This window comes from Nansenia antarctica (genome assembly GCF_963989245.1).
Source record: "Nansenia antarctica genome assembly, chromosome: 12".
NCBI lineage: Eukaryota > Metazoa > Chordata > Actinopteri > Argentiniformes > Microstomatidae > Nansenia > Nansenia antarctica.
This window is the reverse complement of record NC_137682.1, coordinates 6071143-6084035: the sequence shown is the minus strand read 5'-3', so window position 1 is coordinate 6084035 and position 12893 is coordinate 6071143. Positions and strand designations below refer to the sequence as shown.

Sequence of the window (12893 nt, the reverse complement as noted above, 5' to 3'; positions counted from 1 at the left end):
TAGAATTAAATTATTTGATGTGTGAATCCGTTCCCTCGATTTAGTAAATCCGTTCCCTCGGTTTAGTAATCCGTTCCCTCGGTTTAGTAATTGTAATTCTAACCCTAACCCTAACCCTAACCCTAATCCTTGCGATCGTTCTGGCTCGTAGGGCCTAACCCTAACGAATTACTAAACCGAGGGAACGGATTCACACATCAAATACTTTTTTTTCTACCATGTGACCCCAGGGTCACCCCGTACTTTTCTTTGGGTCACTCTGACTGCAGGATAGTTTAGACTTGCTTGTGCCGGCGCTGACATGAGACAAACCATCAATGTTCCAACTTAAAAAGACATTCCTCTTATTCTACCTGATTGAACAGGTCTTAGAGGTCTGTGTGATAAGGCTGGTTGATGAAGTGGTTCTGCTTTTAGTTTCCGTCCCCAGAAGAACTCCCGCCCATGGCCTGTGCCTAACAGTATTTACTTTAGCATCGGTGCATCATGGTTACCCTGCCAGGCCCATGCTCTGTCAACACAGTTATCACCTATAAAACAAACAACAAGCATAAGTTCAAACACCTAGAGAACAGAGTATATTTCAGCTTGCTGTATGAGAAAATGACGTTTTTGATGATGAAGTGAATAGTACACTGACAAAAGAGCACGTACACACGTACAGTGCATGTAGCGACTAGATGGAGTCAAGAGAGTAAAAGGTCACTGAGAGACGTGAGCAGGGTCTGACGCGCCCAAAAACTATTCGCTTGAGAAAAAGGTACGTTTAGAGCATTTATTGAAATTTAACAATCAAACTATATGAACGTACAAAAAGAATCCATACAAAACAAGAAAATAACAAACAATACGTAAAGAAAATGCGATCAACAAAAAATACAGCGACCCAGTCTCCCCTCTCTCTCCACTCCCACCATACAGGTGAAGAGGTCAGGCAGGCAGACCGTCTGATCCGCACCCAAGCGACCCCAGGTGTCGTTATGTGGTACTGCATGAGAGTTTGACTTAGTCTGTGGAGAGTAGAGTCTGAGCTCCAGGGCAGGGAGGGGAGAGAGGTAGGTAGAGTGGCTGGGTAAGAGGCACTGAGACTGGGCCTAGTGATGAGGACATGTGCTGTAGTACTGGTAGTATTACTAGGCCTGGTACTTAATGGGACAGGTGCTTAAGGTAACCTCAGGCAATCCCCGCCCATAATCATGTGACTTCCGGAAAACATAACATGATCGAAACAATAAAGAAACAATAAAAAAAACTCACAATAAACCCATTAGCTTTTTGTACTAAATAAATACCCCACAAATCATATTCATATTCATGGCTCCTACAGTGCATGTTTGGCTGGTTAGGATAAATGTGGCCTACAGTATTCATTGAGACATTGAGAAAAGCATTTGCTCATTTACTTGTGGTGTGATCTGTGTTTTCTTCCAGGCAGCTTCCAGGCCGTGAGAGCACTGATGATAGTAGGTATTGTGTTGGCCGTTATCGGGGCACTGATATCAATGTTCTCCCTGAAGTGCCTTAAAATGGGAAACATGGCCGACTCCTCCAAAGCCAAGATGACCCTTACAGCTGGGGTCCTGTTCATCATTGCAGGTATAGGATGAATTATTATTTTGTGGAGGAAATAATTCAGGTGCACACCGGTATTTGTTAACCAGACTTCTGAACACTCACTGGATTGATTAAGTGTTAAATTATTGTCAAATGTGTCAAAACAAACAAACAGCCTTTCCCCAAAAAAATGTCTCCCCTTTCTACTCCCCTTTCTCCACCCTCTCAGGCATCTGTGGCATTGCTGGGGCGTCAATCTACGCCAACTCAATTGTGGACAGTTTCATGAGGACCACCTACAACCCCAATTATGGGGGAGGGGGGATGGGGATGGGACAGGGCATGGGGGGAATGGGCGGGGGACAGACTATGATACCGAGGTAATATATTTCCCATATTTGTTCAATACATTGCTAAAGACAGATTCACTTGCTGTATGATAAGTGGATTATTTTTCTCCCTGCCAGGTACACCTTTGGCCCCGCCCTCTTTGTTGCCTGGATAGGTGGGGCTGTACTGGTACTGGGTGGGGTCCTGAAATGTATAGCCTTCAAGGGGCTGAGATCTGATCTGAAGTCAGAGTGAGTCAGTCACAAATATCTTAATGCCACTGAATTCAAATGACTTATACACATGGGAAAGTAGTTTGACATCTAATATGATGTGTTATTTTCCTCCTATCAGTTACCCAGGAGTTGCTTACAAAGCCCAAGTCCACAACCCCAAGCCTGCCAGTGATCATAGCGCCGTCTACCATGGATCGGATGGGAAAAGTGGGGCTTCAAAATATGTATAACTCCTGTCAGGTTGAATTGTTGCTCAGAAATATAGCATTGCATTTCATGTATACAATATGCTTGCTAAATCTGTTCGAATAGAAGTAGTTTCTTACATTTCACAGACTACAAACTACAAAGACTACAAACTACTTTCATGTATACAATATGCTTGCTAAATCTGTTCGTATAGAAGTAGTTTCTTATATTTCACAGACTACAAACTGAATAACATTCCGTTATCTTTCTGTTGTTTCAATGGGCTCCTTTTGTATGTTTTCTACTAATAATTATTTTAGACAAATGTAGTCTTGGATTGTGTTTTATTGCTCTTTTGTACAATTTAATCTACCAAATAAATCTTTTAAAAATAAAAGTGTATTTCCTGCTACACAAATGTCCAACTTTGCCTCAAATTCTGTGCAACATAAAAACAACATGGTAATAAGGCAAAATCTCACAGTAGACAAAACCGTCCATGCCTTTTTCTTCCACTAGATGGCAGGAATGCTTCATTCTTTGGACTCAAATCAAAGTTACACATGGTTCATTTTCCATCTTAAATAGGCCTAATTGTGTCTGCAGCTATAGAACATCTCAAGAATTGAACGCTGTATGGAATTAGAGAGAAAACAGAGCACACATTTGAAAACAAACGACCATTTTAATGCGGCATTTTAATGTGGGGAATCCAGTCCCTCTCCAAAAGCAAGATGTCCAGAGAGACACAAGAACATCAGACCTCACATCCCAGGTTTGGTTTACTGTGAGGTCTTCACAAATGTGTGCCTGTCTGTTAACATCCACATGTGGCGAGCGACAAAGATCCCCTCCACATCAGTTACCCCATCGCTGACACCGTAAGCATTATAAAAAGAACAATACATGGAGAAATCAATAAACTGGGGGAAAGAGGAAATTAATCAGATGAAAAAAAAAGAAGAAAAAAACAGTGGAAAAAATTACAAGCTGTGGACATCATCTTTACCATCTGTTATGGTACCTGTAATTGTTTTATAATTTTAAACACATTTTTAAGCATTTCTGATATTTTCTGTCTATGAACAGACATTTTTCATCCATGCACAAATGTCATTGATAAAATCTTACAGATGAAGTTTATGTTTTTTATGTATTCAGATACAAAAACAGTCAAACAGTGCATTTGTCCTTCAACAAATAATTCAATAACCAAGTGTGAACTGTGTACAAATTGCTAAAGTAGCTAAAAGAAAAAAATGAACTTAAGTTTAAAGCATTATATCCTCTCCAGCTTCTCACTCAAAAACTCCTCCACACTGTCTGTGTTCCACTTGAGGATGCTGAGTTCTTCAGCCATGTTCCCGTTATCGTCCAGCAGCTTTAGTACAGGGTCTGAGCCTCTCACATACTGAAACCAAAACAGAGAGTACTTAATACACTAGGTAGGGTTCATCAAATTAAATATCACACATTTAGTTTTGAGCTTTGGAGGCCCTCTTTGGGATAGACCTCTTTTCACACTGTATATTTGAAAACGTGAATATGCAAAGTTTTCTAATAGTGGCAAATATGTGCACATCCTTGTAAACAAATTAAACATAAAATAGGTACGTAAAGGCCAGTGCTTGACCTCAACAGCAGATTTTAGAAAGCATTTTGCAAAACAGCGCTCTTCACTGAAGGTTCTTTACCATGTGATCTGGGCTGTTACCGTACCTGAACATTAAATCGGATGCCGACATGCGGACCAAAAAACGAGGTCTATGTCACATATGTCTTGCAAACCTACGGGTAAAGCATGGCAAAGCAGCTAAACATAGATGTATTTCTATTTATACTGAAATGTATATGTTCCGGTCTTTTCTTGCAAAAAGAGACTTGTACAATGGCATTGAATGTCGCCAAATCGACGTTCACCACCACCACCACCCAAAAAAAAAAAAAGCACCAAGAAAATGTTGAAAAAAAACAGTCTAATGTCAAATAAAGGTTTACTTTTTTGTTGTCCAAAATAGAGATGAGCATGGAAGTCCACCATACACTGTACCCTCTTGAGGCCCTGCAAATATTGCAACATTGTATCGATGAGGCTCATGCTGCTCTTTAGACTTTCCTGTACCTGTCTGTCTGCATCCACAGTAGCACCCATTTCACGGACAGCACCTTGTGTTTGGCTTTACAGTCAATAATGACTTGGAATGTGTTCAGTTGCAAACAGAAAAAGAAGGCTAATATGATGTTTCCACATAGATACAATGTCTCGTTTATGAAACAATGGCTTGTATATATAAACCGGCAAAACATATGTTTTACTTGTAACTAGGCTAGACAAGTATCTCAGATTAAATTTCGCAGATTCAATTTCGCTTAATTTTAATTGTGCCGAGTATGCTGAATTAAAGGTGCATGTGCTTTAAAGGCGAAGCTGACAAGCTTGACTTGTGTGCTTGACAAAAACACCCACAAGACATATTTGTGGGCCTCTCTAATAGGGCTGCACGATTAATCAATTTTAAATCGAAATCGCGATTTGAAATGATCTTCTTCGGCGTATGGGTAGTTGTTTTTCCTCTCCACTCCACCAGGCTCGGGGCCGAGGGGCTACCCTTTTACCACCCAGAGACCTGGTTGAGGGGCTCACCCGGGCTATATTTCTGGACACCCCTCCAGAAGCCACGTCATCGTCTCGTCATCTAATACCGACAGACCATGCATCCCGTTGGGTGGGTGGTACACCGGGCAATCCAGGATAATATGGTCTGCGGTTTGGTCCTCTGCGCCACACTCGCACGACGCATTTGGGGCCAAGCCCCATCTGTGCATTGATGAGCGGAAACGCCCGACGCCGGTCCGGAGACGATTGAGCCTCACCCAGGATAGCCTTGGCAAGTCCATCCCGAGGGGCTCAGCGCCGGCGACTGGGATGTGGTCGCGGAAATGATGCGATTAGCTAATCGCAAAGCCTGCGATTTGCCCGCGTTTTTTTTTTTTTTTTTTTTGCTATTTAGCAGACGCTTTTAATCCAAAGCGATTTACAATTACGAATTACAGGGACATTCCCCCTGGAGTAACTGAGGGCTAAGTGCCTTACTCAAGGGCACACTAGTAGTGGTGTGGTTTCAGGCGGGATTTGAACTCACACAACCTTCCGATCACAAGTCCAACTCACTAGACCACCACTACCCGTATGGGATACGTCATACAGCGCGTCGGATTCAACGTCAATGAACGTCAACGTCAATGAACGTCAACAATGAACGTCAACAATGGACGTGAACGTCAATGAACGTCAACGTCAATGAACGTCAACAATGAACGTCAACAATGGACGTGAACGTCAATGAACGTCAACGTCAATGAACGCACACCAACAACATCGCACGTGAAACGCCCACGTTTCGGTAGCTAGCAACATTCATGGTGGATAATGGCTTCAGCAGAACCAGAAGCAACGTTGGACGTTTTAGTCCCGAAGAAAAGCAGCACTTCTGTTGTGTGGAAGTATTTCGGATTTAGGACGACTGATGTGCAACAAAAACAGGTGTTGTGCACGACCTGTCGTGGAACAGTCGCTACATCCAGAGGCAACACCACAAACCTATATCAGCACTTGTGGGGGTGCTAGAGGAGGGAGCCTCTAAGTCCCCTGATGACGTACAAACAAACTGCACGTTGATACGACCTTCCTAGCCGGAGATATGGCCACACTTTACAAAAACGTTTTTTTTTTTTTTTTTTTGCTATTTAAAAAAATAATAATCGCAAATTAATCGCAATCGCGATATCTGTCCAAATAATCGCAATTCGATTTTTTCCCCAAATCGTGCAGCCCTACTCTCTAACCACATGAGCAATTAGCATTACATGTCGGTACCTCCCATATACGAGGATAAGCGTTTGGGATAAGCGTTAGGATAAGTTTGGTGGATACGAACAACTAAAACTAAAATAAACTGGGCGTAGTGATCTTGACTTAAGCATGGCGAGTTAGGATTTCAACCTAATTGAATATTGTATAGAATCATTGCACAAGGCATAATTTAAAGGCACAATATGGATTTTTTGTTTTGTTATCAGTATCCAATGATTCTAACAATATGACTCGAATACCTAATGAGCGTCGTCCAACTGTTGAACCATAACCGAAAATATAAGGTTGCTTGTCTGTTGAAAACAATCATCTCAATATAATGGACTGTTAGCCCTTGCATCCACAACTCTTGATTATAACTTTTATAGTACCGTAGTCATATTTGCAATAACCAATCTCTTGACTTCATATCAAAACAAGTAGCAAGAGGGAAGGGTCATTTGGCTAAGATTTCGAAATTCGAAAACTTCTACATTTTCCAATATAATGGAAGTGGATGGGGTCCACCTGATGGCCTTTCACCCCATCCACTTCAGTGATCATGGAAAATGTGGAAGTGCCTAATAATTAGGACAAGGACTTAAATTGTCTAGGTGTATTGACTGGAGGGATGGTATGTGATATGTGATTGATCACAGGAATGTTATTTTATTGTTATTGTTATGTTTTGGAGTGGGGCAGTCCCACTCATACTTTATTTTAAATATTGTATTGGACAGAGACGGTAGAGAAAGACAGGAAATAAGGAGGAGAGGGTAGGTCAGCAGGGAGGGCATGGGGCCGGTTTCAAACCCATCCTGACATGGACATATGTGAGCACTGTAGGCCCTGGTGCTAGACCACCTCAGGTGCCAGACCACCTCAGGTGCTAGACCACCTCAGGCCACACACAGTGTGATACATAGAATGAATTACGCCTTTAAGAATATCAACAATTTATGTTTACCTTGATTTGAAGACCCTTGAACATCTTCGGCTTGTCACTCCTGACAAAAGCTGTGGAGATCACAGAAATAATCCAAAACTCATTATTGCAGGTGATGAATCCATCAACAGTGGAATAATTATATTTGTGTTCAAAGCTTGACAAACAGTTGACTGTTGAGATAACATTCTTGAATACATGTTCGCAAAACACAGTACACAACACAGCTGTGTGTGTACAGGTGGTCCTAATGAGTGGTGCCATATGGTCTAGTAGGGATCAGTGACTCTGCCCCCCCACACGGTGGCAGGCTGCAATAACACACTTATCAAAGTAAACTGACACAAATAAGCTAGCCAGGACAGGTGGTCCTACTGCATAAACCCACACCTCTCACCTTGGACTTGAGGGAACCTCCCCAATTTTCATCCACAGACCTCCAGGATGGCTCCTGGATAGAGCTGTGGAGGGAGAGCAGATTGTAAACATAGAGACAGGGGTGCAAACTGGTGATGGCCCAAAAAGGTGACACTTTTCTTTTGATAAGACAATTAGCGCTAGCACTAACGGTGCTAGATGGATAACGCTAGCATGGTGGTCTCAGCGGCGGTCCTAACCTTAACACAGCATAATTATGTTGAAAACAGGTTGCTTACTGTGACTGTGTCCTCCACACTGTCTAGAATAGTACCTATAGCTGCATGAAGCTAAAGGTTATTTCAACAGCAGCGGAGTTTAGCAGACAGGAAGATTAGTTGGAAGAATAGTCATCATGTGACTTGGATGAGACATAGACCTCCACCCCCTCCCCCAATATTCTTTTGGGCAGATCAACACGATTCACGTGGATGACCTATTTTGAAGTAAAAAACGGCTAATTTAGCAGAAAGGTGACAAGTTTGCACCCCTGAGTACAGGCAGTTGGACACTTACATGTTTCTCTGTGTTAGGTAAGCCCTAGGAGCTCAATGATGCAGCCCACATTAAAACCATCACTTCTTTGACGCCAAGACAGTTCTAGACAACTGCAGTAGATTCCTCACTCTATATAACAGGTTGGTGAGATTCATAATGACATCCCTTTGTCAACCCGATGTTCTGTTACAATGCTCTGTTACAATGCTCTGTTATCAGAGAAACCCAACTTCCTCCCTGACTATTAATTTGTACACACTAACACACCATGAGCTGGTTGCCCTATACTCATATTATTATATTACGACACGCTTGAAGCAATGCTTGCAGTAAAAAATGTTGTTCCCTCATCATTGTATTCAATGCCAAAACCGAAATGAATGACCTCACAACGCAGATTTGTAGCAATCCGGGCCTTCCTCAATCTGTTGCTCGCCATGAACAAACATTTGAAAAAGAAGCAACTGCAAACTGAAAAACGGACATTCACTAGTGCGTATTGAACCGTGGATGGAGAACCGTACAGTTCAATATAAAACCGAGAACCGTTGCACCCCTTTTAAATTACATAGGCAAAGCTCCCTCCTTCTAAGCCAGCACTGCAAATCCAATTTGAAAAATTGTAATGAGATGCACAGTCACAGTTCTGTTGCTTCTGAACTATATGACTTGCCGGCTAAACAGGATGCTTAAGGTAGCCTACTAATACCAATGGGCTAAAAGCTTAAAGGCCAATGTTGGCCTGCTACACGGATGGGACAGAATAATCGATTAATCGTGGAAACGTGGAATATTAGCATTCGGGCACGGGACAGTCAACGAATGCGGACAGCTCCACACGTCGCGTGCATGCATAATATAGGCTACAGCGACCCATATTCGAAATCGAATATTCCTGTGAATCACCACCAGTAATACAGTATGCAGAACAGGTGAAAGACACGAGCCATTCACCCACAGAGCGAGAGAGGGAGGGTATAGAAGAGTTGCCCCCGATGAATTTTATTTATTTCTAATCAATAAAAAGAAAAGCACACATTTAAAAAATTCATACCACCCACTGATTAATTGACCATGACATTTTTTTGTTATGCATATCCCTAGTACATTAATGGAACTGGAGTGGCAGTAATATTAGTGTGCAGAAAGGCAATGGCACTGGAGGGTTAGAGAGGTGCAGCTAAGTGTGACTCTCCTTTTATCACTTTAAAATGTACTCTTTCAAAGGCTTGATGCAGCAAAATGTCAAGTGTGAAGTAAATCATTCTACAGACAGGAAAAGGGTGACATTCACTCAAGTGAATATATTCCTGTCAGTGCCATTTCCAAGGTTTCCTAATGAGTTAAGAGGAGGAACAGAGACGTGATGTTTTCACTGACATTTGCAGGAGAGGGGAAATGGCAGCCCTGAATGAAAATCAAGGCGAAGTTATAATCAAGTTGTGAAATGAGGTGTGCTCAGTCCTCCCTGTGGGCTTCTCTCTCCTAGGTGATGTTGCTAGGATACCACAGAACTCTGGGGACTTAGTTTAATCATGGAAAATCACATTTGTTTTGCACTTGACTCCACTACTTGAACCAAGGTTAGTTAATTCAGGGATGCAAACTGGTGATGGCCCAAAAAGGTGACAACGTATTTTTTTTGCCTGAAAACCAAGAACATTTATGAAAATTGTTGACCTATATTTTGAGGTAAAAACGGCTAAAACGGTTAAAAAGTTTGCACCCCTGTTATTGCTGAAGGATACCCTGTTGAATGACCACAAGGAAGATGTAAGGAGCAGTGTATGCCATGAGTGGTGTGGTTTGTCAAACTATTGGCAAAGATTCAAATGTTCTGCTGTGAAGAGATAAATATTTACACAAAAGGGTAGTAAATTAGGACAAAAGTGGTCCCGAATTTCATAAGGCATGTGAATGCAGTATTTGAGTGAGAAAAGCATCAGGTCCATGTGTTATTCACAAAATCAGAGGTCCAAGTTATTTTTTCTGAGTGGGGCAGTCCCACTCATATTTTTCTTTTTTAATGATATAGTAGAGATTATGACAGGAAGGATGGGTGAGAGAGAGAGAAGAGATGACATGCAGGATATTTCCGCGGCTGGAATCGAACCGGTAGCCCTGCGGTACATGGTCAGCGCTTAATCCACTACGCCACCTAAGCGCCCCAGGTCCATGTGTTTTGGGGCAGATGAAGGGACAACTTCATCATGCAATGCTGACATACCAGACAACTTGGCACATAACCTCATCCTAACAGCAATGAACGTAAATATCATCCGCTCCAAGTGACTACATGGCTAACTTGTCTAACTTTAAAGAGAGGGAATAGCATTCTCAACTAGGGTTGGGCGGTTTTACGTTTTTTTTTTGTCAATACCGTCATAATAAGCGCAACAAGCGTGAACATTAAACAATGTCATTTGTCAAATAAATAACCTGTCAAAAAAGTCTCCCCTTCCATTCACACGGGACTTCTGCTCAGACGGTATCGTGTGTGCCTGTTTACTAGGGGTGCAACGGTTGCTTTTTTTTTCCGGTTTATGCGTTCTATTGAAAGTCGGAGGTTGAGGAGTTTGTCTGGAACGCAGTTGCTTTTTGTTCAAATGTTTGTTCATGGCGAGTGGAGTTGAGAACATGGCAGCAATTTGAGGAAGCCCCGTATTGCTACAAATCTGCATTGCTGGGTCATTCATTTCATTTAAGACTCATGTTCATTTTCGTCTAAAGACTAAATGTAAAATAGCCTGCCAAAAGTAACACTGAAAGCCAGTTGAGAACCACCGCTTTATAAAATCTTGACTTGTCTTAGCCATAGCACTATGCTGGAAGAGTATGGACGCTCCATCATTGAGAATGTGGAAGAGGGGGCTCTTGGGATGTATTGGTCTGGAAAGATTAACCTACATTATTAAAGGCAAGCGGAAAGACTTTGACAAGCTGTGGGAACCATACATGAAGAACATGTAGGATAGAATACTTTATACAAGTTTTGTTTTTGTATTGTTTTTTTATTCAATCCAAAATTGATGCAGGTTGTGTGTGTCTATGTTTGTGAACTTTGTTATTGTATGTTTCTCTTTCTTTGTCTTTTGTTGTTTTGTCTTTGATGTTGGTATATAAAAATAATAATAAAAATATTGTGAAAAAAAAAGTTCTTGACTTGTCTTACCTTTCGGGACTCCATCTGAGCCTCCTGCTGGCAGCATTGCCCGCAAACCGGTTGGATCTGGCCCAGGCTGAACTCTCCTAGCAGGTCACAGGATTGGCACAGGAGGTTACTGGAGAATCCCAGCTCCCTGCAGGCCTCAGAGGACAGCTCTGACCCATAAGCTGACAACTAAGCAGGAAAGAATGGACACAATTCATAAAAAGATGTCAGTTGATATTATGTTGGTAGGCTATGAAATGTGTACATTTGGTCCCAATTTCAACAATATCTTTTCATCCTTTAATCATTAGAAAAACAACTCTTGAGTTATTTTATGAGCTTTTTCTGTTTTTTCATGTTGTATGCTGTCTTTTGTGTATGTATAACTTTATGTAGGCTATGCTGTTTTCCTGGTCAGAGATCACTTAAAAAATATGTAAAAATGAACATTTACATTTACATTTTTGGCATTTAGCAGACGCCTTATTCCAAAGCGACTTACAATCAATACATTTGACTAAGCAAGTGAATCATCAATCCACCAGTCGTAGCAGGAAGAGTCAGACGGAAGATGGGTAGTGACTCTGCAGTTCTGACAGCCGTGGGAAGCTCATTCCTGATTCCACCAGTGTGATTTCTCTGGCAGGTCATTCATTCAAGGCCGCGGCGCGAATATCAAATTTGTCAAAGACTAGACTTTAGCTCTAGCTTTGAAAATTAGGTTTTGTTGTCTTGTGAACAGCTTTGTGAGCCATCACATGTGACATGTGTCCTACTTCAACCAGTTTGCTCTAATCAAGGCACAGCTAGATAATAAAGAGTATAGCCTGAGGCTGTGCCATGCAGTGCCTATACAAGTTTGATTTTGTGTATTGGCCCCAAGTAACAGGGGACAAAACCATGCACTTTTTTTTAATATTGGCATAACTTTCTTATTTCTTAACCGATTTGGACGATCTTTGAGTTTTTCTTTTTCCAAGCCCTTTTAGGCTGGACACAGTTGGTTTCATTTTGGAAGAGTTTACATTTTTTGTAACATAGCCTACCTACCAAGTGAATAGAGGACGCATTTTTTCATTTAGCTGATTTAAATTCATGGGAACTGTAAAAACATACGTAACACACAACTAGTAAAACAAACGTGATGGTTTTGGTTTAAACATGTGATATTATTAAGCCACGTCATTCAAGTCAGGCGAGATGGTCCGTTGTGTGAACGCGAAGATGGACGCGACAGAAAACGACATTTATTGGGGGTGGTTTCGGGGAAAAGCAGCCATAGAATAAAAGATGGGGCTCTTTCTTTTACATCACATCAACAACATGTATTTCCATGCATTTCCCTACATTTGTGTTTTATAAACTTACCGTTTGTATGAGCGACAGAAGCCACAGGAGATACACCTCCCCCGACATTTTTTGGGACAGTAACAGGAAACTGGACTTGTTACTAAAACAGGAAGTGATGTATATGATTGTCTTGGTTTAGATGCTGAGTGGGATCCTTGGGACGGACGATCTATCCGTTAAAACCAACGAGAGTACCGAAGGGTGACGTCAGGGTCGGACCCTCCCGACGATCCCACTTTTCAATACTGTCTAGTCCGGCTTCATTAATAGTCCGGGTAGAAACAGAGACTGTGAAACATACTCTGCAACCTCAGGCTGTGTTCGAAATGGCATACTAGCATACTACTCATACTAGATATGACGTCGATT

At 41.7% G+C, this 12893-nt stretch overlaps 2 protein-coding genes across 2 annotated transcripts in view; one reads left to right on the top strand and one right to left on the bottom strand.

Annotated features, from left to right (window-relative positions):
- The window catches only part of cldn18 (claudin 18), a gene marked incomplete at both ends in the record, with an annotated part of 3352 nt that extends 1002 nt beyond the window's left edge, over nucleotides 1-2350 (top strand). Inside the window, 4 exons of the mRNA XM_080543211.1 lie at nucleotides 1432-1596; nucleotides 1784-1934; nucleotides 2022-2135; nucleotides 2239-2350. Of these exons, the coding sequence (XP_080399337.1) occupies nucleotides 1432-1596; nucleotides 1784-1934; nucleotides 2022-2135; nucleotides 2239-2350 (542 nt within the window). The remainder of the gene's footprint in view (nucleotides 1-1431; nucleotides 1597-1783; nucleotides 1935-2021; nucleotides 2136-2238) is intronic.
- A 638-nt stretch (nucleotides 2351-2988) lies between these two features.
- Nucleotides 2989-12601, bottom strand: selenof (selenoprotein F). Its single transcript, XM_080543738.1, has 5 exons — nucleotides 12543-12601; nucleotides 11196-11363; nucleotides 7506-7569; nucleotides 7130-7179; nucleotides 2989-3720 (listed from the first exon to the last, which is right to left on the bottom strand). The coding sequence occupies exons 1-5, from the start codon at nucleotides 12588-12590 to the stop codon at nucleotides 3589-3591; spliced, it is 462 nt and encodes a 153-aa protein (XP_080399864.1). The 5' UTR covers nucleotides 12591-12601; the 3' UTR covers nucleotides 2989-3588.
- Nucleotides 12602-12893: the final 292 nt, after the last annotated feature.